General features: G+C 54.1%; 1 protein-coding gene across 1 annotated transcript in view; it reads left to right on the forward strand.

The window, feature by feature from the left end:
- Positions 1 to 415: 415 nt before the first annotated feature.
- SLC9A1 (solute carrier family 9 member A1) overlaps positions 416 to 23,278 on the forward strand; it is a 52,016-nt gene continuing 29,153 nt past the window's right edge. The window contains exon 1 of the mRNA NM_174833.3: positions 416 to 1,556. Within this exon, the coding sequence (NP_777258.2) occupies positions 1,205 to 1,556 (352 nt within the window). The 5' untranslated portion in view covers positions 416 to 1,204. The remainder of the gene's footprint in view (positions 1,557 to 23,278) is intronic.

The following is a 23,278-nucleotide window of genomic DNA, read 5'->3' on the forward strand; positions in this document are numbered from 1 at the left end:
CACTAACACAACATACTTTACTACAACAGGTATAGGTACTCCTGTTATCTTCACTTTTTCAGATGAGATAGCTGTGGAACAGAGGTTAAGTAATTTGCTCAAGGTCACATGGTAACTAAATGTCTAAGACAATAAAACATCATTCACGTTTCCTGGGAAGTCTCCATGAGACTGCGAAGGTGGATGTGAACAGCGCTTTGTAATTAGCAGAGCATTTTACCCTTTTTAAAGTTAGAATCTCTGTAGATGCTGGACTTTGGCTATCTCTGACTCTTCCCTTCTCTTTCGACGCGATACTTTCTTTCCTCGGCGACAGGGGTCGCTGCATCGCGCGGGCACTGACAGGTCCTTCTAGCCCGCAGCGCCGGCTGCTCGCTGGTGCCTATAAGTGGCAGTACAGCGCTCAGTAGACAGCAGTCAGCCGCCGCCGGTGCCAGGGCCGGGGCTGCAACTGGAAGCGGAGCTGGATGCGGAGAAACTGAAGCTGGGCCGGGGCGCAGCGCAGCACCGCGCCGGGGCCGCAAGGAGGGGCGTTTCGCTGCTGGCCCACCGCGAGCCGCCCCCAGCCCGCGCCAAGGCGCCCTTTCTCCAGGCCGCCTGCCTCCGCCTTCCGCCTCCCTCCATTTCCCCGGAATCTCAGCCCGGCGCGCCTGCACCCGGGTTCTTCTTTGGGTGGGGAAGCTCCCGGCCGCTCTCTGGTTTCACTCCTTCCTCGCAGCCTGGGCTCTCAGCTCCCTTTCTTCTTTTCCTGGACTGGGTCCCACCCCCTTCGATCCCCTTCTTTTAGCTCAGGCTCTCTGCTCCTTCCCTTAGCAAGAGTCCCAGCAGCTCAGCCACTTTTCTCAGCAGAGGGTCCCCGCCTTCCCTTTTCCTTGCCTGGGGTACCCCCCATTCTATTCCTTCCTCTGTCCCTAGGGTGCCGCCTCTCCCCTCCCCCACCCTCTTTCCCAGGCCTGGAGTTCCAAACCTTTTGGTCTCTTCTTATGGTCCTAAATAGGTCCTGGTCCCTCTTCCCCAGTTTGGCGTTCTAGATCAGGAACCCAGCCTTCTTTCCACCTCCAGAGGACTGCTTCCACAAAAACACATCTCTCAAACATGAACTTTGTCTAGAGTCTCTCCTGCCCCCTCCTGCTGACCCTTGCTACCTATGTCCCAGGTCTTACTCTCATTTTGCTAAGGGTCGGGGGGGTGGGTAAGCAGCGGGATGCTTCTGTGGCCTGGCGCCAGTGGCCTCCCTCCGCCTCGAATCTTCCCTTCGTTGCTTGTGGTGGTAGCCTTGGTGGGGCTGCTACCCGTTCTCAGAAGCTATGGCCTCCAGATCAGCCCTACCGCCAGCACCATCAGAGGCTCAGAGCCGCCCCGGGAACGCTCAATTGGGGATGTCACCACCGCCCCACCGGAGCTCGCCCCCGAGAGCCGCCCTGTTAACCATTCCTTCGCTGAACATAGCCCAAAGGCTCGAAAGGCCTTTCCAGTCCTGGGCATCGACTACCAACACGTGCGCATACCCTTCGAAATCGCCCTCTGGATCCTACTGGCCTGCCTCATGAAGATAGGTAAGTCCACCTCGCCCCCGATGCTTCCGCTGTCACCTAACTGATGAGCCTGTTGCCCATCCTTACCACTTGAAGCTGCCCAGGAATGAGGGTCTGGACTGCTCCTGTATAGTAGGCAGCCTCCATCCGGCCATCCTGATGCTTCTCAAACTTGAGCTCTGCGGCCTCCTCACATGGGAGCGGGGTATTGTTCACGGGAGAGAGCAGGACTGGAGGATGCTTCTGGTCCTAGGTACTTTCAGCGAGGCTTCCAGGCCTGGCAGGTCTCCTCTGGAGCCAGGTGCCCAGCTGTGTGTGTGTGTGAGACAGGCGTGTCTTCAGCAAGTGACACAGTCTGCTCTGTCACCAGCCACCATTGTAATTACATGCTTCATGGAAGGCTGTTTCAGGACGGAGGATCTTTCTACTTGGTTTGCCTAAGGAGTTTGAGTAGAGTGGGCAACGTGTGTGCTGGAGACTTACAGGTGTGGTGGAAGATGAGGCATCACTGTATTCTCACCTTCCTTCCTTCATCCCGGGAGTGTTATCCGTCAGCTCTGCCTGCCCAGGCTGGTCAGGAGCCCCTGAGTCAGTTTCCTGCCCGGGAATGCCATTCTTTATACAGTTTATGGGACAGGGGGCCTTGGGAATTCCTGAAGTCTGGTTTGAGGCGGGGGAGGGGGAGTGGAGCACGGTCAGGCTCACCTCCAGGTTGCACCCTGCAGTGTCTCAAAGTGCTGTCCAGCCGGGCCAGTCATGGTGGCCTGCCTGCTACTCAGCCAAGTGGGAGAGGGACGGGTGGAGAAGCTCAGGATGTTCTGATATGAAGAGACTTTGAAATGTTCTTTTTGGAAGAAGGAAACAGAAAAGTGGTTCCCCTCCAGAGGCTGTCTCCCCGCTAGGTCTGGGCACTCTGTTCTGCTGGGTGATAGATGCTGGAGATGCTCCAGCTAATAGATGCTCCAGATGCTGCTGGAGCTCACCAGAGCCTGTCCAACCCAGAAGTCCCTGGAAGTGGTGTCCTGGGGGGCTTTGACATCCGCCTTTACCTTTTTAGCCCCCAGCCAGCTGTGGAAGGCACGAGGGCCTCGGACTCTGCTGGTTTGGGTTTGGAGAGTTTGTGATTCTTGGCAGGATCCTTGCAGCTCTCCCAAGGACACGCGGGAGCTGAGGGCGATGCCAGGCTGGTATGAGGCAGGCTCCGGAACATGCTGCAGGAGGGCTCGGGTGCTTCTGTCGTTACAGATCTAGGAGCTGGCTTCCTGATTCAGGGCTTTGGTGCTGTGACTGTGGCAGGCCTGTACATGGGGCTGGGCCACCAGCACCTATCCCCTGATGGCAGCCGGGAAAAAAAAAATCAAGGCCGGGGCGAGGGGAGTCGTGTGTACTGATTCTGACAAACACATGACCTTGAACAAACTGGGCTTTTTTCTGCAAGTCTCGCCCACCTGTGAAACTGGCAAGAATCTCTAAATTTGACCATATCCATTGAATCCTGAAGCCCCTGTGTCCTATTTTGCTGTAAGAACCTGAAGTGACTGATGTGTCATTTGCCTGTGTGAGACCGGGAAGAGGCCTCACAGGCACTATTTATAAATTGCCCTCCTCCTCTCTCCAACCCCGTCACCTCCCAGCCGCACCTGGCATTGTGTTAGGGCATGGGGCGGGGGGCTGGGGGACTAGTGCATGCGCGGTGGGTCTCAGTGACTTCTGGTAGGTCGACAGCATGACCACTGAGCTCCTACTCGGGACAGTCAGGAGTTTGTCTGTGCAGGCCTAACTCCAGTCCCAATGGGACCAGGTTTGGCCTGATTTGTCCCCGCCAAAACTGTGCCGGGGCCCCGGGCAGTTGGCAGAGGTGGTGCCATGACACGGGTATCAGCCTAGAAGTTAGGAAACTTGGCCTTTTGTCCCGTCTCCCTTGTGACCTTGGGCCAGTGACGCCTCTCCACTTGTCAGTTGATCTTTGTGGCTTCTTCCAGGTCTGACATTTCTGCCATTCCACTGACTTGGGTAACCCTGGCAAGTCATTCAGCCTTGGGCCATAGTTTTCCCATTGTAAAAGTGAGGATGCTGGATATGATCTCTGAGGGCCTTTGCAGTTGCGAGAGACTGTGTGTCTGCTTTGACAGGACGTTTTTCTGCCTCTGGAAATAGAGGTGCCCTCACACCTGGCCATCCTGGGGAAGAGAGTAGAGAGAAAGGTGATCTTAAGGGTCCCTGTTCAGGTGGCCAAAAGCGAAAGCCCATTTCCCCCTCTTTGTTTGGCTGTTTGTTTTTTGGCCACACAGCTTGAGGGATCTCAGTTCCCCACCCAGGGACTGAACCGAGGCTGCAGCAGTCAGCCTGGAGTCCTAACCCCTCGGCCACCAGGGAACTCCCCCGCCCCTTTGCAGTGTTGAACTGAGGTTGGCACCCCTCTGCCCCTTACCCTCTCTGACCCTCAGTTTTCTCAAGTATAAAAAGGGGGAAATACTAGTATCTAGTTATGGTGCTGCTGACGTGGTGAGGACAGAAATTAACACGCCTGAAGCTGCCTTTGTGCTCACAGGAAGCACTCAGTGAGGCGCAGCCACCCCTGTTTGTAGTTCAACCACCTCAGGTAAACGCCTCCCCACCTCAGCCTCCTAGAGCCTTCCTCGGAGGCTGGAGGATTACGGATCTCTCGGCCTAGGCTGCCGCCAGGAGCCCCTCCTTCAGGTTTCAGGAAGGACTGAAAGTCAGTCCCACCGACTTTATTCTTCCTTTCGCTTTAGCAGGTCCTGTGGGGAAGGAACATGGTGCCACCTGACTCCGGGGGTGGGCTGGGCGGCCGAGGCCATGCTCCCTCTCTACTACGCTCTGGAGCCTTGGAGTTCATCTTGGGGTCTTGCCCCTTCTCTCAGTGCTCCAGCGTAGGTAGGCGCCCTGTTGGAGGCCTCATTCTGTCATCTGTGACAGCTGCTTCCCTTGCACGTCACCTCTCCTTTAAGAACAGAAGGTTCTGTGTGCAGTTCTACGCTTGTCCTGGTCGTGGAGCTGAGCCTCAGGTAGACACTGGCCGAGGGCGGATGGCGTTAGAGCCTAAGATTAAAAAACAATTCTTCACCTGTACACCCATGGCTGATTCGTGTCAATGTATGGCAAAAACCACTACAATATTGTAAAGTAATTAGCCTCCAATTAAAATAAATAAATAAATTTAAAAATAATAATAAAGTGATGCTATTAAAAAAAGTTATTTTGGCCGCACAGGTGTGGCACGTGGAATCTTAGTTCCTAGCCAGGAATTGAACCGGTGCCCCCTGCAGTGGAAGCACAGAGTCAACCCCTGGACCTCCTGGGGAAGGCCCTAGAGCTGAAGTTCTAGAGGAGATGCTTCTGGGTTCTTTCTGAGTGACTCAGTGGGTGACATGGGGCAAGTCTCTTCCCTTCTTGGGCCTTTCCTGTCTCTCTGACAGTCTCCTTCTCCAGGGGATCTTCCCAACCCAGGGATTGAGCCCAGGTCTCCCGCATTGCAGGCGGATTCTTTACCAGCTGAGGCACAAGGGAAGCCCGACAGTCAGAGATTCTTGCCTTTTTCCTCGTGGGGAGCGCCTAGTGATGTGAGTGGGGGGTGAGCCCACTGGGAGAACTGTGAGAACGACTCCAAGCCCTGGGTAGGACCACTCCGCATCCCACCCCACCCCACACTGGGGTTTGGACCCTGCATGAATCCCGCTTTGTCTCTCTATTTACCTGGCTCCCAGTCCTGTGTGTGTTTCAAGGGAGCGCCTCGCTGTAACCCAGCTCTCCACTGGCACCCCATACAGTTGTTCACCCACGTCCAGCTCCTGGCAGCCTGTGAAGCAGGGATTCAACTCGTCTCCTGACCGCAGACAAAAAAAAAAAGCCTTCCTTTGTCCCTTCACAGCTTATAGCTTTTCTTGGTTTTGGTCTTTGCAAGGTGCGTCCTGACGTGTCCTCCTCAGAACAGGTCTGTGAGGAGGGGAGATGGGAGTCGTTGTTGCCCAGTTCACACATGTGGATATCAGACCCAACGGCTGGTTTCCTGTGTAAGACTAGAACTCGCTTCTCTCACTTCTCAGAAGGAGAGAGGAACAACTTAAAGGTCACCTTGAAACTGTCCCTAGAAGCCCAGGTGGAACTCTCCAAAAAGGAAAAGGTGACCTTTTTCTCTTTGGGAAGAAACAGCAGAATACCCGCGGGACAGTGTGGGGAGGTCAGCTGGGGCCTAGGAGGGAGTTCAGGTAGGAGCCCTGGGTCCCGGGGCTCCAGGACACTTGGAGGGCCTCTGCTGGTCGTGTGGCTTGGGCTTCACTCAGCTGAGCCCCCATGAGATGCCCCTCTCCTCTCTGTCCTGCCCCTTGCGGCCGCTCCCCCTCTAGTTCTGGTGGGAAGGACAGACAAGGTCACAAAGTCGAGGCTCTGTCCCTGGTACCTGCGTGACCAGGCACCTGGTGTCTCTGAACCTGACTTGCCTCATCCGGAGGGTGAGGATGCCTTCTCTTTCTTCCAGCATTGAGACAGAGGCCAAATGTGGGATGCCCAGCACAGAGTCCAGCGCTGTGGCGGCTTTTCAGGGCCTGTTCAGGTTCCTCCCCTTTGGGCGTCTTCCCAGGCCACTCCAGCCCACAGCCATTGCTTTCATTTCTCCCCCAAAGCCGTATCCCGTATTGTTTATCCACAACTTTGGCGTCCGGCCTAGCCTGCCCTGTGACATCTCTTCTGCTGGGGGGGCTGTGTGTTTTAAAAAGAATTACCATTTATTGAGTATATGCAGAGTAGTGTCAGGCAGAAGTAATCTCGTTTAATTCTTACTAAAATTGGATGAGATAAAGGCTATCTCTGTTTCGCAGATGAGGAAACAGCTCAGAGGGCTTATCCTCTGTGATGTGGAGCTGCCGTTGTCTACTTGAGTCATGGTACAGCTTCCTCTCAGGGTACAGCTGCATCTCCCACCCTCACGTTCCCCTCAGCAGATGCCTGGCCTCTGCAAGGAGTAGCTGCCCAGCTCACCACACCTGCTAGCGGGGATTTTAGTACTACCTGTCGGAGCTGGCGGCTTCCCAGGTGGCTCAATGGTAAAGAATCTGCCTGCCAGTGCAGGAGATGCGGGTTCGATCCTTGGGTCAGGAAGATCCCCTGGAGAAGGAAATGGCAACCTACTCCAGTATTCTTGCCTGGGAAATCCCAAGGACAGAGGAGCCTGGCGGGCTACAGTTCATGGGATTGCAAAGAGTCGGACATGACTTAGTGACTGAGCACTCACCCCTTAGGGGCTGGCACTTGTTGATGGCAGGAGCTCTCTCCCTCCACTCAGAGAGCCATCGGGGTTCTGTGCCGGCATCCTCTGTCCCCATGAGCCTGCATATGTGCACCTGAATCCCGCAGGGCTGGGCCTATCCTTTGTCCTCTGCTAGCGACCCTGCATGCCATCTATTTGTTCTCTCAGTGGTCTGATCCAGAGTGCTTCTTCCCTGCTTGGACGGGGGAGGACCAATTAGAGGGTCATTTCCTTTTGCCAGCAGGGGTGGCTAACCTTGTGATTACCATCTCCTGCCTCTGGGTGGGAAGGGTGCTGGGCTGCTTTGGGTTACCCTTGGGGCCCAGCAGGGTCCCCAGAGAGGCAGCCTCTGTGTTGAGAGCAGGTGGCACAATTGTCTTTAGCCCTTTAAGGCATGTGGAGTTTAGTACTGATTCTCATTAGTATTGTAACTTGTTTCCAAAGCACTTGCATATACACTGTTTAATTCTGATCTTCTCAGTGGTCCTGTGGGCTAGAATAGCAGGTGGTGCTTTTGTTTTCGTTAATATTTATTTATTTGGCTGCACTGGGTCTTAGTTGCAGCACACAGGGAGCTTCAGTTTTCGTTGTGGAATGAAAATTCTTACTTGCGACATGCGAGATCTCGTACCCTGACCAGGGATCGAACCCAGACCCCTTGCATTGGGAGCACGGAGTCCTAGCCACTGGATCACCAGGGAAGTCCCTCGCAAGTGGTATTGATGTACCACTAATGACATCTGATGTACCAGATGTCATTTTACATCTAAGGAAACCTCAAGTAGGTCACTTAACAAGTAAGGACTCAGTCCCCAGACTTATAACCCAAAACCCTGTCCTCTTTCCTGCCTGGTCAGGTCATTGTGAAGACAAAGGGAGACCGGAGGTCCCAAGAGGCTTTAGCTAGAGTAAATGACCAGACGCATCCCTGTTGGTAACCTGAACGGTTGACAGGAGGGACAGTTTCCTCTTGGAGGAAGGAAGGGCGAAAGGAGCATGGTGGTTTGGGTTGCTCTGGAGCCCAGGCCACCTCAAGTCCAAGTCCTTGACCCCTCACACACGCCTAGTATTTGTATGAAGAAAGAGCGTGAGTGTGTGAAGGCTGACTCAGCTTTGGAGTCTGTCCTTCTCCTAGTCTGTGGAGCAGCAAGCTTTTGAAATGGAGAGCTTTCCCTTTCCCTTGATGTGTTGTAGGCCCTCTGGGAGGAGAAAGGAGAGGCAGAGGAGTGAATTATAGCAGAAAACACGTGGGATGGGGCAGAAGAGGGAAAGTCGAGAGACCTGAGATCTGGTTCCAGCTTTTTGCCGCTTGTGTGACCTTTTAGGCAAGGTGCTCTTCTCTGAGCCCTCATTGCCTCATTCGCAGTGTTTATGTTAGATACTTGTTAATTGTGTGAGCCGTCACATATCAAGCTCCTGTTGGAGACACTGTGTCAGATATTGCCCAGCTGGGAAGCACTGGGGCTGAAGCTCAGATCTGTGTGACTTTGCAGCTGGTGTTTTCCATCATCATGCCCTGATTCCCTTTCAGTTCAAAAGTTTTCTTTTTCCCATGATCATTGTAAAATAGGGAGGGAAGGAAGGCGTTGCAAGTCTTGGCTGCTCTCTGTGGATCATTTCTTGGGTTGAGGGGGTGGTAAAACTGTGCACCCCCGTTCCCTGCAAAGCCTCGCTGTGAAGCAAAGAGGCCTTCTCGGAAGTGGTGGCATTCGGAAACACGGGAGGGACCTGGGCTCCCTTCGGAATGCCAGCCTGTGTGCAGCTGGCTGGCAGGCCTGCCTCTCTCCCTCCCTCCTCCTGTCTCCCTGCCCTCCCCCACCTCCCCCCTTTCCTTCCGTGGTGGGGAGAGAAGGCTCACTCAGCAAACCCAGGACCTGGGTTATCCCTGAGTCATCCATCGCCTGTGTGGGCCTCCTTCTGCAGCGCTCACTGCCCCTGCAAACGTCTGAGTCAGACACGTCTCCCCAAGGTTGTCTGCACACACCGCGCTGGGCCCGACCATCTCTTTAGATGCCGACAAACATCAACTGGTACTTTAAGGCAGCCCGTGATTACATGTGGGTATTTTTAATCTTATAGGCTAATCTAATTTTAACTGAACTAGGTTTTGAATTGGGCTTGGATCAGTGGGCTGCCCCCACCCCCTTCCCTGAGATCGTGCTGACTTCATTTCCTTACCCCCTAAAGTTCTATCAACATATGAGGCCAGTTTGGGGGTCTGTTAGGTCAGACATGACCCCTGAGTTCTGACACTGACTTGATGAGAGCCTGGAGTTTCCCCAAATTACCCAGTCAAGAGCTTTCCTGAAAAGATAGCATCCTTAAGCAGCTCTGAGCGAGATTCAGAAGAAGTCCTATTCCTTCCCTAGTCCCCTTCCCAGTCCCTTGTGGGGGACACTTGCCCCTAAGCCCAGACTGGCCCTTCCACAGCGCTGGGCCTATTTGAGACCAGGTCACAGAAGGCAAAGAGACAAACTCACAGAGGCTCTGGCTTTGGGCTGGCCAGCCAGGACTGAGGGCAGCTAATTAATTTGTCTGTTCCAGCTGAGGTCGTAGAGGGAAATGAGCCGAAACCCACCAGCAGGCTCTGAGCTTGGTGGCCCATCCGGAACCAGGAAGAGTGAGAGACCCAGGCCTGGCTCACCGGGACCTTCCAGTCTGCTTGGAGAAAATGGTCTCTGTGTGCTGAGGGCTGGGCGGACTCCCGGCAGAGGCAAAGTTCAGAGGGAAGAAGCAGTCCCCCGAGGGCACAGATGGTTAGGGAAGGCATCTCAGAGGAGGGGAACTTGAGCCAGTCTTGAAGATGGAGAGGAATTCGGGAAGCAGGCAGGACAGAGATCTATTCTTAGTACGCGATTCCTACGAGAATGTCAGCCCATTGAGGGCAGAGCCTTCGTTTGCTTTCTCCTCTGTGCCTGGCATGGAAGAAGGGCTCTGAAAGATCTGAGGGGACAAGTGAGCGTATGACTGACTTCCATGCAGAGACAGTGTCCATGGGAAGCGTTTGAGGCAGCCAGGACACCCGCCTGACACAGGGATGTCGGGCGTCAGCCAGCCCGCGTGTAAGTGCCTCCCGCCTCTGCCTCTCCCATCTCCCTCCACTTCGCGCTAATGGAGGGTCTGCAAGGGCATCCTCTCTGAGCTGGGTGGGGTCTCTTTGGGAGAGTCTGGATCCATTTGGTTTGCCCTCAATTTGTGTAAGTAAAAGCAAGATACCAGAGCTTCCTCAGGGAGCTGCCAAGAGCCCTAATTGAATTTAGCTTTTCCCAGTAAGATTCCTCAAGTCATCACCCGCAGGATGACTGTGAATTAATGAGACCAGTGGCCATAAACTATGCAAAAAGGCAGTCTCGCTAATTTATAGTTTACCCGGACAGGAGGACTTAAGGCTTCTCTTCGTTTCTATTTATGTGTTGGGGGTGGGCTGGGGCCAGAATCTCCATTCGGTGGCAGATTTATTTTTATAATTTGAATACGTAAAACACATTCATGGTAAAACAAAACAAACAAAAATAAAATCCAGCAGTAGAGAAAGGTATTAAGGTAAATATTAGCCTCCTCACTTCTCTGACCACCTCCACTATCACACTCCCCAGAGGTTACCCCTGTTAACTTTCTTGTGCACCTTTTCAGAAACTCTCATGCATGTACGAGTGTGGGAGGACAAATTTAGCTTTTTTTTTAAGTGTATTTTTAAAATTTTGTTATTTATTTCTGGCTGTGCTGGGTCTTCATTGCTGTGCAGGCTTTTCGTTGCAGCCAGTGGGGCTACACTCCGGTTGCAGTGCACAGGCTTCTGATTGCTGTGGCTTTTCTTGTGCGGAGCACAGGCTCTTGAGCAGGCGGACTTCAGTGGTTGCATCATGTGGGCTCAGTAGTTGTGGTTCCTGGGCTCTAGAGACTAGGCTCATGGGCTTAGTTGCTCCATGGCATGTGGGATCTTCCCAGACCAGGGATCAAAGCCATGTCTCCTGCATTGGCAGGTGGATTCTTTACCACTGAGCCACCAGGGAAGCCCCCAGATTTAGTTTTTATCAAGCCACCTGTGTAAGGTAAAGAGCTCTAGGCTTGGACTCAGGGACTGGGTCTAGTCCTAGCTCCGCCTCTTTCTATGAATATTGATCTGTGGCACGTCATTTTGCTCCCCTGGGCTTTAGTTTCCCTGTCTGCCGGTTTCAGTTGCTGAAAGGCTCTCTGGGACATTCCAGTAGGAAAGGCAGTCATCCCAGGGGAGCTCCTGCTCTTGTGAGGCCTGCGCAGACAGGCTCTTGGAGGGAGATTTCCGCAGCCCCACTGTTCTGGGGAATGCGCCACTGCTGTCATGAACCTTGGCTTCAAAGCACAGAGTTCTCATGTTCATGACCATGGTCATCTCCGACTCTGGTTCAGGGTTATGGGGTTAAATAAGTGGGTCCACAGAGAGCCAGCTCTCTTGCTTGGGAACAAAATACAGGTGGGAACTTGTGTGGCTCTGACTGAGATGCTGAGGGGCTCAGAGAGGAGGAGAAGAGATGAGGGAAGGCTCCCTGGAGGAGGTGATCTTGAGCAGTGGGCCAGATGAAGAAGAGGAACATCACTTGATGGAGGTGGGAGGCTTGCTGTTCTGTCAAAAGAGCTGTTCCTGTCCAGGAAGCCATTTGGCTTTGTCCAGACAGGTCCATGCAGGAGAACCAAGTGCAAGCCTTGCAACCCAGAAGCTGCTGCTCTCACCCATCAGATTCTTCAGGCCTTTGACTCTTTTACAAACCAGCAAAGAGCCTGAGAGCTCTGCTTTTTATTGGATCTTTGCCATCAGTCCAGGGGATGAGATCTTATCTCCTGGGGCCAGGGCCCACAGGAATCAGGATGTCATACCATGTAGGCAGGATGCCAGCATGGAGGTAGGGCCAGCTCACCCCACTGAGCCCAGCCCAAGGCTCTGAGTACAGCTCAGGGCAGGAGGGGAGTCGGCACCCTACCACAACCCTCTGGGCCTGCCTGACTGGTGGAGCTAATAAAGACGCACAAGAGCTGCTTCTCTCAAGGAGCTTAAGGACTCGTCTGAGGAATTCAGTGTAGATGCAGAAGAGTCAGGCAGTAGAAACTGGGTGTGAGTCGAGGTGCAGATAGAATTCTTTGAGGGTAGAGAGGAGGCAGAAAGACCTTCCTGGGACTTGCCCAGTGGTCCAGTGGCCAGGACCCCATGCTCCCAACGCAGGGGGCCTGGTTTTGATCCCTGGTCAGGACTCTAGATCCCACAAGCCACAACTCAGACCCGGCACAACCAAAATTAAATAAGTAAATATTAGAAAAAGAAAAAAAGGAAGACCTTCCTACCTCGGAGGACCAAGGAGGCTTCGTGGAGATGACTGGTGAGCTAGGCCTTGAAGAACAGGTAGGATTTAGATGAGACGCTTGAGTGAAACGGGGCTTACTGGGCACAGCCCAAAGCTTTGACTCGGGGCAGGACTTTCGGACTGCAGAGAGTGGCCCAGAGCAGTTTCCTCAGGAAACATGGTAGTTAGGAACAGAGGCTTTGCAGCTTGACAGACCTGGGTTGAAATCTTAGTTCAAATCTTAGCTCAATTCTGTAGTGACTCAGGCAAGTCACTTTCCCTATTTGAGTCTCAATCTGATGATTCCCGACATGGGGATCTTCCCAGGTGGCGTGAGTGATTAAAGAACCTGCCTATCAGTGCAGGAGATATAAGAGATGGAGGTTTGATCCCTAGGTCAGGTAGATGCCCTGGAGAAGAAAATGGTAACCCACTCCAGTATTCTTGCCTGGAGAATCCCATGGACAGAAGAGCCTGGCAGGCTACTGTCCATGGGGTCACCAAGAGTCAGACTCAACTTAGCATGCACGTGTGCAAGCATGGGGTAACGCCTGGCAGGGGTGTCGGGAGGATTCAGGGAGAGTGCCCTTGTAAGATGCGTGGCATAGAGTTTGACACATTCTGAACATAATGATCAGTGATGGCACTTAGGAGTCCTTCTAGGATAAGGAGGAGGAGAAATAGTGGCTTATTTTCTGTGACTCCTGAATCTCCAGCAACTGAAAAATCACTCAGCAAGACTTCCTGATCCCTGCTGGGCATCCAGTGCTGTGCTAAACGCAGGGGTGAGGTGGCTGCGGATAAATAAAATTTATTATTTCAGTGAAGTGGGTGGAGCGCTTTTGAGCATGCATCAGAAAACCTTTTGGAGAGATACTGTCATTCTCCTTTATACAAACGAGCAAAAGAAGGCCCAGAGCACTTGGGTGACTTGCCTAGGATCACATAGCCTGACTGTGGCACAGCTGAAGCCAGACCCAGGGCTTCCCATTCCAAGTGCTGCTGTATCTCCTACGTAACAGTCCTTTCCCCACCTCGCTGGAGTAGCAAGACTTATCACTTGAAGCATTGAATGAGCAAAGCGAGATTTTGTATGACAATTTGATATGTAACTATAAAAGCACTAAATTTTGCAGAACAGATGATGATTTTTAAAATAGACTCAGCTCTGATGAGGTGCCAGGTGATCTGTGCCAGTGTTAAGGGCAGAAGATTCTGCCAGTTCATAACTGCATCACCTTGTCTGAGCCTCAGTCTCCACAAGCAAGTGGGATAATGTCTGTAAAGCCCCGAGCACATCATAAGAGCTCAGAAATGGGAGTTACCACCATCCTGTATCATTACAGGAAGAGGAGGGAATTCCCTGGTAGTCCAGTGGCTAGGACTCCGTGCTCTCACGGCTGAGGGTGTGGCTTCAATTCCTGGAAGGGAACTAAGATCCCATAAGCTACAAAGTGTGACCGGAAAAAAAAAAAAAGAAATTGTTTTAAAAGAAGAGGAGAGGGTGAAGTCTAGCAGTGGAGGATGATTTTAGGTAAGGGGGCTGGAGGATGTTGGGGTAGGGCTGACTGTCATTGTGACTGGGATGAGCATAGAATGAGACCATGAGCTGAAATGTCTGAGTTTGATTGTCAGTTGGGAATCAGTCCACCCTAAAGGGAATCAGTCCTGAATGTTCATTGGAAGGACTGATGTTGAAGCTGAGACTCCAGTACTTTGGCCACGTGGTGCAAAGAACTGACTCATTTGAAAAGACCCTGATGCTGGGAAAGATTGAAGGCGGGAGAAGGGGACAACAGAGGATGAGATGGTTGGATGGCATCACCAACTCGATTGACGTGAGTTGCGTAAACTGTGGGAGTTAGTGATGGACAGGGAAGCCTGGTGTGCTGCAGTCCATGGGGTCGCAAAGAGTCGGACACAACTGAGCATCTGAACTGAACTGAACTGGGAATGGGGAGAGACACACTCAGTTAATACTGATTCATGCCTGATAAATGCTGTGCTAAAGATGGAAAGATGAATAAATATAATCCTAGCCTCACGGGAGAGGCTGGTGTATAAACAGGCACTTGCCCTGTGCTGTGAAGTGCCGCAGCAGGGCCCCCAGAACTGTGGGCGCATGGGGGGAGTTGGGCCGTGGGCGATGGATTAGGAAGGCTTCCCGGAGCTTGACGGTTAAGCAGGAGTTTGCTCATCTCGCATGGAGGGGGTGCTGGGGCAAGGTAAGATGTGGGTGATGCGGAGCATAGATGATGCAGAGTCACCGACTTGTGCTTTTGAAATGCACGGCGCATCCTTCATTCCCTCCATGTCACCCCCAAACGTGCTTCATCCCCCTGCCTGGCTGGGCAGAGAAGCCGAGCCTCCCTGCGGAGTAGTGAGCACCCGGGATGGGTGTCCTCAGACACAGGTGGTCAGGGAGGAGCTGCCCTTGAGTGAGACCTCCGGGTGCCTGGCCTTGTGCTGAGGGCTTCATGCAGCCTGTCATGGTCTGAGTGTCCCCACAACCCTGAAGGGTTCGAGTCTGGTGTCTGCCTTTATCCAGCTTACAGCTGCCTTGGGAAAGTGAAAAAAGGGAATAATGACATGCTCCCTGATAGCTGCTGTGGTGGTGGCGGTTTAGTCACTAAGTCGTGTCCCACTCTTGCAACCCCATGGACTGTATCCTGCCAGACTCCTCTGTCCATGTGATTTCCCAGGCAAGAATACTGGAGTGGGTTGCTGTTTCCTTCTCCAGGGCACCTTCCTGACCCAGGGATCGAACCCAGGTCTCCTGCATTGCAGGCAGATTCTTTACCAACTGAGCTGTGCCGCTGCCTGAAGCCCAGAAAGACTTCAGGGAGGGGAGAAATGAGGCTGAAATGAGCAGGGGTCTTTGTGCCGGTGTCTTAACCCTCACATGGTGGTGGTAGGGAGTGGCAGGTCAGGTGAGGGTCGCAGCATGTGCTGTGAGCATGGGTGGGCATGGGTAGGCAGCTGAGAGGAGGCCGAGTCAGCTAGGGGGAAAGCCTGGGCTAGGGGTCGCTGAGAAATAAGATTGGGTAGGTGGGCTGGGATGGATTGCGAGCATCTAGAACTCCAGCCAGGGGGCTGCTGACTCACAGGCCTCTCTGGCTGGTAGGACAGACGGCTCCATGGGTCGAATGGAGCCCCTTCCTTGTGTTTCCACCTCTGACTAAGCCACGACAAGCATCTCTAACCCGGTGACTCCAGCAGTCTCCTGGCCCACTCCCCTCCACAGAACAGCCAGTGCGGTTCATTTAGAAATGTAACCCGCAACATGGTGTTCCTGTGTTTGCTGACAAGTGCTCAGTCGTGTCCGACTCTTTGCGAGTCCATGGACTGTAGCCCGCCAGGCTCCTCTGTCCATGGGATTTTGCCAGGCAAGAATACTGGAGTGGGTTGCCATTTCCTTCTCCAGTTCCTATGTTTAAAATCTTTCAACTGCTTCCTGATGAACTTGGGATAAAATCCAGGAGAGGTGTAGCCCATCTACCCCTCTCTCCCTCACTCCCTGCTTTTCTTTCCCCTGCTTCACTCACACCAAGCTTCTTGGGTTCCTCAAACCAACCAAGCCTTCCTTACCAGACCTCTTCCTCCATGGGGCCACGGCTCTTGCTTTCCCCCTCCTGGAAGACTGATTGGAGACGGCCACAGGCTGGCTGCCTCATTCAGGCTCTAAATCAGATGTCTCCTCTTCAGATAGGCCTTCCTGGCCACCTAGTCTAACATGTAGCACCCCTCACCACCCCCCACCCCGGCCCACACGCTTCTGGGTGCTGAGGTCACAGCTGGGAGCAAACTGAGGAGGCTCCTGACATCAGGGGGCTCACAGGCCAGCGCGGGGCGTTGGACAGTGGACACAATGGCAGGTGGTGATAAATGGCCTGAAGGAAATAGATAGGAGAAAGATGTGCTGCTTTGGATGGTCAGCAAAGACCTCTCTAGGGAGCTGGCTTTTGAGCTGACCACATGACAAGAAGGAGCCTGTCTTTCAAAGATCAGGGCCCCTGAAGAGAGCATGTTTGAGGAACCTGGGGTAGAGTAAGAGAGAGAGGGTGGTGTGAGGACAGAGAGGAAGGTGGGAGCCAGACAGAGGCTGCTCGGCCCGTGGGCCTTGCGTTAGGCATCGGACTGGGTTCTGGATGTGCTGCCGCTAAGCCGGGCCGGTGTGCAGATCACTGGTCTGACCCGGGGAGGGATAGGGCTAGCATCCTAGGGGTCAGAGATGGCTCCCAGAGCTGGCCGGGGCTCTGGGCTGGCCACAGCGAGCCGAGCAAAGCAGGACACTGGCCCAGGGCTATTCTGCCAGGTCTGCGAGAACAGGAGCAGAGCTTGGGAACAGTTACCTCTGGCCAAGCCAGAAGCAGGAAGGAGAGCCCTGTTCAGAGAGGAGTGGACCGGGAGTGGGAGGGGGGCGAGAGCTCTTGGGGTGGGGAGGGGCCAAGTGAGGTGCCAGGCTCTGCTGGACTCCTGGCCCAGCCCTGCACCCCCCCGCCCCGGGCAGGATGTCACCAGACCTGTCGTGTGGGAGGCGTGGCACTGCTGAGCCCCAGGACCCTGACATGCCTGTTCCCGGCTGAACCCTGGGCCCACGTGGCCTGGGGAGTTATCAGGCCCAGAAAGGGCCGGCCTGGAATCAGAGAATTAGCCTCGATTGTTGACAGGGATCCTAGAGACAGAGTCAGGAGTTCAGGGGGTGTAATGGAAAAAGATAAGGGTGGTGGGGTTTAAGAGGCCTGGACTCGAATCCTGGCTCCTGGTCACCCAGCTGTGCGGTGACTGATGGGCGGCGTTGGGAGGTTCGGTGACGGTGCTGTGGGGAGCACGCAGCAGCGAGGGCTCATCCGTGTCTGGCCCAGCCCCCTGTGTCACAGAGGAGGAAGCAGAAGGCCAGGGAGGAAATGGCTTGCCCACAGGCCACAGCGGGCGGTGGCAGAGCTGGGTTAGTTCAGGTCTCAAGCCCTGGTCTGGAGCTCTTCGGCGGTGGTGGGAGTGGGCCTTCGCTCCTGCTGGGTTCCAAGGGGTGAGCCCGCTGCCCCCGGCGCCCCACCTTCTCCCCGACTCGCCTCTGAGCACCTACTACGTACACATCTGCAGGGCTGTGTGGGAGGCGGCTGACAGTTCTGTGTGGGAGATAGACATGCAAACAGCTTAAATACAAGGCAGGCCGGAGGGACACCGGCAGGAGGCGCGATGCCGCGTGGGCCCTGGTGGCAGACGGGCTCCGTTCTGGCGCCGTCTCTTAGAACGGAGTGGTGCTGGGGCCCGGACCGGAGTCGGGCCCCCATGGAAAGGCCTCTGGTCCGCGGCCGAGCAGTGAGGATAACAGTACAGTGGCAGCAATTGCGGAGGTTTGGGAGCGAGGCGTGACTCCCTTCAGGCCGTGGCTGAATGGCTTGTGTTTAGGGCGAAGGCCCTCCTGGCGGGTGGAGAATGAACTCGGTGACGTTTTCCCCCATGTTCTTGGCTCAGGGAATGTTCCGCCTCCTCCCTCCGCGGATAATCATCCTTCCTAAGAAACTGATCAGATGGGAAGCTGCAGGAAGTGGTTTGGGACAAGGACTGTGTAGGAGTTGGGGGGAGAGCAGAAAGGATGTCGCAGAAGGGGGATCAGTGCCAAGCAGCAGGAGGTGACTGTCTTTGGAGGGGGTGGGGGAGCCTGGGCAGGCTGGAAATTTAAAGCACAGGGCGGTGGTTCTGGGGAATCCAGCTTCCTCAAAGCTCCTCTGCCCCTGGTCCCTGGTGGGGAAGAAGGTGAGATCAACTGGCAGGGTCTGGCTTTTCTGAGTCAACGGGAGCTGGGGTCCTAATGGGCTTCCTGGGTGGCACTAGTGGTAAAGGACCCGCCTGTCAGTGCAGGAGACATAGGAGGCCAGGTTCAATCCCTGGGTGGGGAAGATGCGCTGGAGAAGGAAATGGCAACCCGCTCCAGTGTTCTTGCCTGGGAAATCCCATGGACAGAGGAGCCTGGTGGGCTACGTTCCATAGAGTTGCAGAGTTGGACATAACTGAAGCGACTTAGCACTGAGAACAGGGTCCTAATGGGAGAATGTGAGACAGCAAAGTCAGATGGCTGGAGCACTGGGCCAGGGGTTTGAGCTAATCCCAAGCCCACCTCTGCTGCTTAGCTGTCCTTCCACATTTGAAATTCCATCGTTGTGGCCCAGGGCCTATTATGGCAGGTGGGTGGGTGTGTGCAAGGCTTCCTCTCCCTGCACGGAGCACTCCAGCCATCCCAGCTCCCAGTAGGCTCAAGACTTTAGTTTTGGGCCTGGCCTCTGCTCCCTTTTGGCCTGGCGGTTAAACTGCAGCCCTCAGTGTGCTGAGCCTTCCGGGGAGCCAGGCTCCACCCACTTGATGTGAGCAGGTGACTGAACCACAGTGACTGGTGGTTAATATTGAGGAGCAAGCCAATCTTGAAGCCAGGGGCAAGGCTGCTTCTGCAGAGAGACACAGGGACTCTTTGGGGAGATTCGGGGCATCCTTTGGGCAGTCAGGGTTCAGTGTGGCCTGGCGGCTTAAGGTCTTCAGAATCTAACAGACCTGGTTTTGAACCTCAGCTCTGTTCCCTTCAAGCTGTATAGCCTTGGGCTAAGGACCTGTGTGACCTGTGAGCATTATTTTTTTCTGGAAATAATTCTCACCTGCATTTTTTAAAAAACCTTTCCCCCTCTGTTTATTTAATGGAGGAGTAATATACATCCATGGGGCTTCCCTGGTGGCTCAGGGGTAAAGAATCTGCCTGAGGTGCAGGAGATGCAGGAGACACTGGTTCGATCTCTGGGTTGCGAAAATCCCCTGGAGGAAGGCATGGCAACCCACTCCAGTATTCTTGCCTGGAGAATCCCCATGGACAGAGGAGCCTGGCAGGCTACAGCCCATGGGGTGCAAAGAGTCGGACACGACTGAAGCGACTGAGCACGCCTGCACCTACATACGTACATACAGTAGATTACACTGATCTTAATGTATACATACAGCTTGCTGATTATTTACAAATATTTGCACCCAGACGGAGATAGAGGACGTCTGTGTACCCCGCCAAGTCCCCTCTGCCTTCCCCAGTTTGTACCCCGACGTGCCGCCGAGAGAGCCACCGTTTTGACTTCCGTCATTGTCACTTGGTTGTACCTGTTCTTTGACTCTATATACCTACAGCCAGACACAGGGACTCTTTGTATCTGGCTTCTCTTGCTCAGTGTTTCCTGGAGGTTCCCCTTTATCCTCGCCTGTCCCAGCGGTTTGTTCTCTCTGTAGCTGTGTATGGTATCGCCTTGTGTGAGTAAGCCATAGTTGATTCATTGTGCTGTTAATGGGCATTTGGGTTGGTTCCCTTTTTTGACAATTATGAATAAAGCTGCTATGAATATTCTTATACACCATAGGGTCTTTGTGAAAATTGAGATAAACAATTACAGCAACATGTTTAATACTGAGATTTTTTAAAAAATCATTTATTTATTTAAAAAAAATTTTTTTTTTTTTTTTGGCTACACCATGCAGCATCCAGGGTCTAGTTCCCCAACCGTGGATCAAACCCACACCCCCACTTTGGACCACCAGGAAAGTCCCCCTAATACTGAGTTTTGACCTAGATCTGGTGCTCAGAAAATTCTGCCCAGATTTTTGTTGTTGTTGTTTGTAAAAAGGAAAATAACAAAAACAAACCAACAAACACTACATGAGTATTTAAAGAAAAATATTCAGGTCATATCCTTTTCACTCCACCTCTCCTTACCCGCCCTGCTCCCCAGAGTCACCCCCCCAAAAACCCCCGCTTAGAACCGATCACTCTTCACAGTTCAATGTGTCTGCCTGGACTTTTCCCTACAGTTGTGTGATGTTCTTTTTAATAAAAGTAGTTTCACGATAATAATCATGCTGTCCATAATATTTTGTGACTTCACTTTCGTCATTAAATCTGCTCTTTTAAGAGTCCCCTTATCCGCCTCAGTGGAGCAGTTTCGAGAGAGACAGGCTAGGTGAACTCTTGAACTGGTCTCTCGGGCCTTCCACTCTAGCCTGGCCTGACTGCCCTCGACTTTCCTCTGTGTGGAGCCCAGGGTGCAAGGTCTGGCTCAGTTGTGCCCTATCTGAGTATGTTCTTGGGCATAAGTGCCACGAGCTTTGTTTTTTTTTCTTTTTTTTCCTATCTTTGACTTGGGAGAATCCATACTTGCCTCAGAAGGACGCCGTGATGTTCACATGAGACCGGGTATGGGGAAAAGATAAAGCAAGATGGAAAGTGACACATGTGTGCTGTTTATCATGTAAAATCAGGGGCTGTCAGAGGTAGAGGAGGCCTCTGAGAAGCTCACTCAGCCCATCATCCGGCACGCTGAGGAAACAGTGGCCTGGGGAAGGTCACAGAGCCAGCAAGTGATGGAGCCAGACCCGAACCGAGGGAGGTGTTGGAGCTACAGCGTCCCAGGGGACCTCCCCCAACCTCCGTTCCACTCTCTCTGGACCAGAGCTTGGTCCACTTCCTACCTGAGGGGACTCCCTGCTAGGGAAGAAGGGTGGTCTAGAAAATTTCCCAGGCTCAGTCTCTCCCCTGGTTCCTGGCTGAGGCCACTGGGTGCTAGAAATTCCAGGCAGTGGTCTGGTTCCCCACCCTTCCCTGGTTCAAGAGTGCAGAGATGCAGGAGGGTGGGGGACAGAGGAGCCTTGGATGGGAAGGAGACGCAGCCCTGGTCTGGGACCTGAAGACCCGGGGCTCTGTAGCTCCCAGGGCTCTCCATGGGGCTCTGCCCCATGGAGCTCGCTTCTTCCCCCTTAGAAGCCAAGCTAGCACCCCTGCCCCTGTCCTCTCAGACAGACAAGGCCTGGATCTGAGTAGTCAGCTTGTAGCTCATTGTCCAGGTCTCCTGAACCTTCACCCTCACAGCTTCTACAGGAGAGTTGTAGGAGGTCTCCCAGGCTGGGGAGATTACAGCCTAGGCTGAGGTCAAGAATCTGGAAGCAGAGGCCTGACCAGCGTGGGCTGGGCCTCTGCCTCACCACCCGGCTCCTTCCCAGGAAGCATTTAGTGTGATAAGATACGGGCCCAGGTGGGCTGCACTTTGCTTGGTGTTACCGCCTGCAGTGCCAGGTACACAGTGGCGCAAGTGCCTCCTGTGCTCTGGCTCCTGCCTATCTAGGAGGCACGGCTCATTGTGAAAGCACCCCGGGCGGTGATATCAGGGAGCCGGGCAGGCCCTTCCTTGGGAGTGCCCTGTTGGTCCAGGGTGGAGCCTGGGGACAGCCTCTGAGCCCTGGTATCTGCCTTCAGGGCGAGGTCGTGGAGTGCCACGTCTTCTAGTGGCAGTGACTGGTGGCGTCACAGGAGTCCGGCCCAAAGAGTAGGGGGCACCTCCACCTGGTGCCCGAGCCTTGCCCTCCAAGGCCCTCTCTGCCTTCCTCAACTCAGTGGGCCTCACCTGACCCTGTGAGGTGGTGGAGGTGTCCCCATTTGTAAAGGAGGACCCTGCGGTCTGGAGAGGTTAACTACTTACCCAGGGTCACACGCACCAGAAAGCAGAGGAACTGAGTGACTTTGAAGTGTAGGAAACCAGAGTGAAAGAGCCCCTGAAGTTCCCTGGTCCTTTCCCTCCACAGGGGAGCAAACCAAGGCCCTTAGTTCGGGCAGTGTGGGGCCTGGCATTCAGGGACAGTTTTCTGTCTTTTCCACTGGTAACAACAATAGTTATTCCATTCCAAGGCCCCCAGCCTGCTCCTTGGAACATTCTGAGATTGTTCCTGGAGAAGGAAGTGGCAACCCACTCTAGTATTCTTGCCTGGAGAATCCCAGGGACAGAGGAGCCTGGTGGGCTACCGTCTATGGGGTCGCACAGAATTGGACACGACTGAGGCGACTTAGCAGCAGCAGAGATGGTTGCAGTGAGGTCCATTCTTCAGAGAATTGAGAAAACAGTATCCAGATCATTTTCTCTGTGGCTCAGATGAGGAACCTGGCTAAGAGCCACCCTGGAGGATGAGCCGCCGTCAGCTCCGGAGTCAACCTCCTGGGCTGGAGTCCTGTTTGGTCTTGCCACTCACCAGCGAGGAGGCCTTGGGCAAGTAACCTAGCCTGTCCGAGCCTCAGGTTCCACATCTGGGAATGGATATGACAGGGCCTCCCTCACAGGGTAGCTGTGAAGGCTAAGGAGCCCTCAGTGAGGCTGTTATCATGAGCATCCCCGTCTCCTGGGGAAGCTGGGCCGCTGAGCTGGTTAGAAAACCAGGGCTCCACCTGGAGTTCCAGGCCTTTTGTCGCCCAGGCATGCCCACTTACGTCCCGTGTGAAGGGTCATCCGATTGGCCCTGCCCACGGGGAGGCAGGTGCTATGGAGCCTTTCGCTGCGCCTTCCTGGGTGCGGTGCGCTGCCTTCTACGGGACGGGCCGGCGGCAATTAGACAGCTCGGCAGCCTCTCAGTCTGCCTGGGCCCTTGCCCCTCCGTGCCTGGCTCCTCACCGAAGGACTCCCGGCCTCCAGCCAACCGCATCTGAGGATGTGCACAACCTGTGCCCTGAGGACCAGAATGACAGCAGGAAGCCGTTATGCATCCTTTCCTATCCAGCAGCCTGGCTTGAGGGCAGAGCTCAGCTTCCAGGGTCCGGCAATCCTGGAATCAAACGCCAATTGTCTTGCTGGCTGGCTGTGTGCCGCCTGGGCAAGTTCTTTAGGCGCTGAGCCTCAGTTTCTCCCCCTCAAAAATGGGAACAGTACCTGTCTCAGGTATTGCTGAGGTGAAATGAGAACGCACAGGGCTTGGTGTGAGTCTCCCTTCCTGTGCTGGTGGCAGCTGGAGGGCTGCAGCACGCCCCTCTGAGGCAGTGCGCACAGGTCCACCCCAGGACTGAAGGTGCCTCTGCAAGGGTCCCATTCCTCTTCACCAGGGTACCAGACAGCTCCTGGTTCTCCCGCAAGCAGAGCAGATGCAGAACAAGGGCATGTGAGTGCCGCCAGGGGTCCTGGAGGGAACCAGAGGTCTAGAGTGGGTGGGTGGCTCCCCCCCATAAGGAGTGACAGAGCTGGCTGTGAACTGAGGCTTCTGCTCCCAGCACAGGGGGACAGAAAGCCAGGGCTCGGAGATGGAGGCAGCCTGGTTGAGCCATGGCTCAGGAGTCAGAAAAGACTAGCTCTGGGGCCCTGGGTTAGGTCCCTTCACCTCTC

The sequence above is a fragment of the Bos taurus genome, chromosome 2 (genome assembly GCF_002263795.3).
Source record: "Bos taurus isolate L1 Dominette 01449 registration number 42190680 breed Hereford chromosome 2, ARS-UCD2.0, whole genome shotgun sequence".
NCBI lineage: Eukaryota > Metazoa > Chordata > Mammalia > Artiodactyla > Bovidae > Bos > Bos taurus.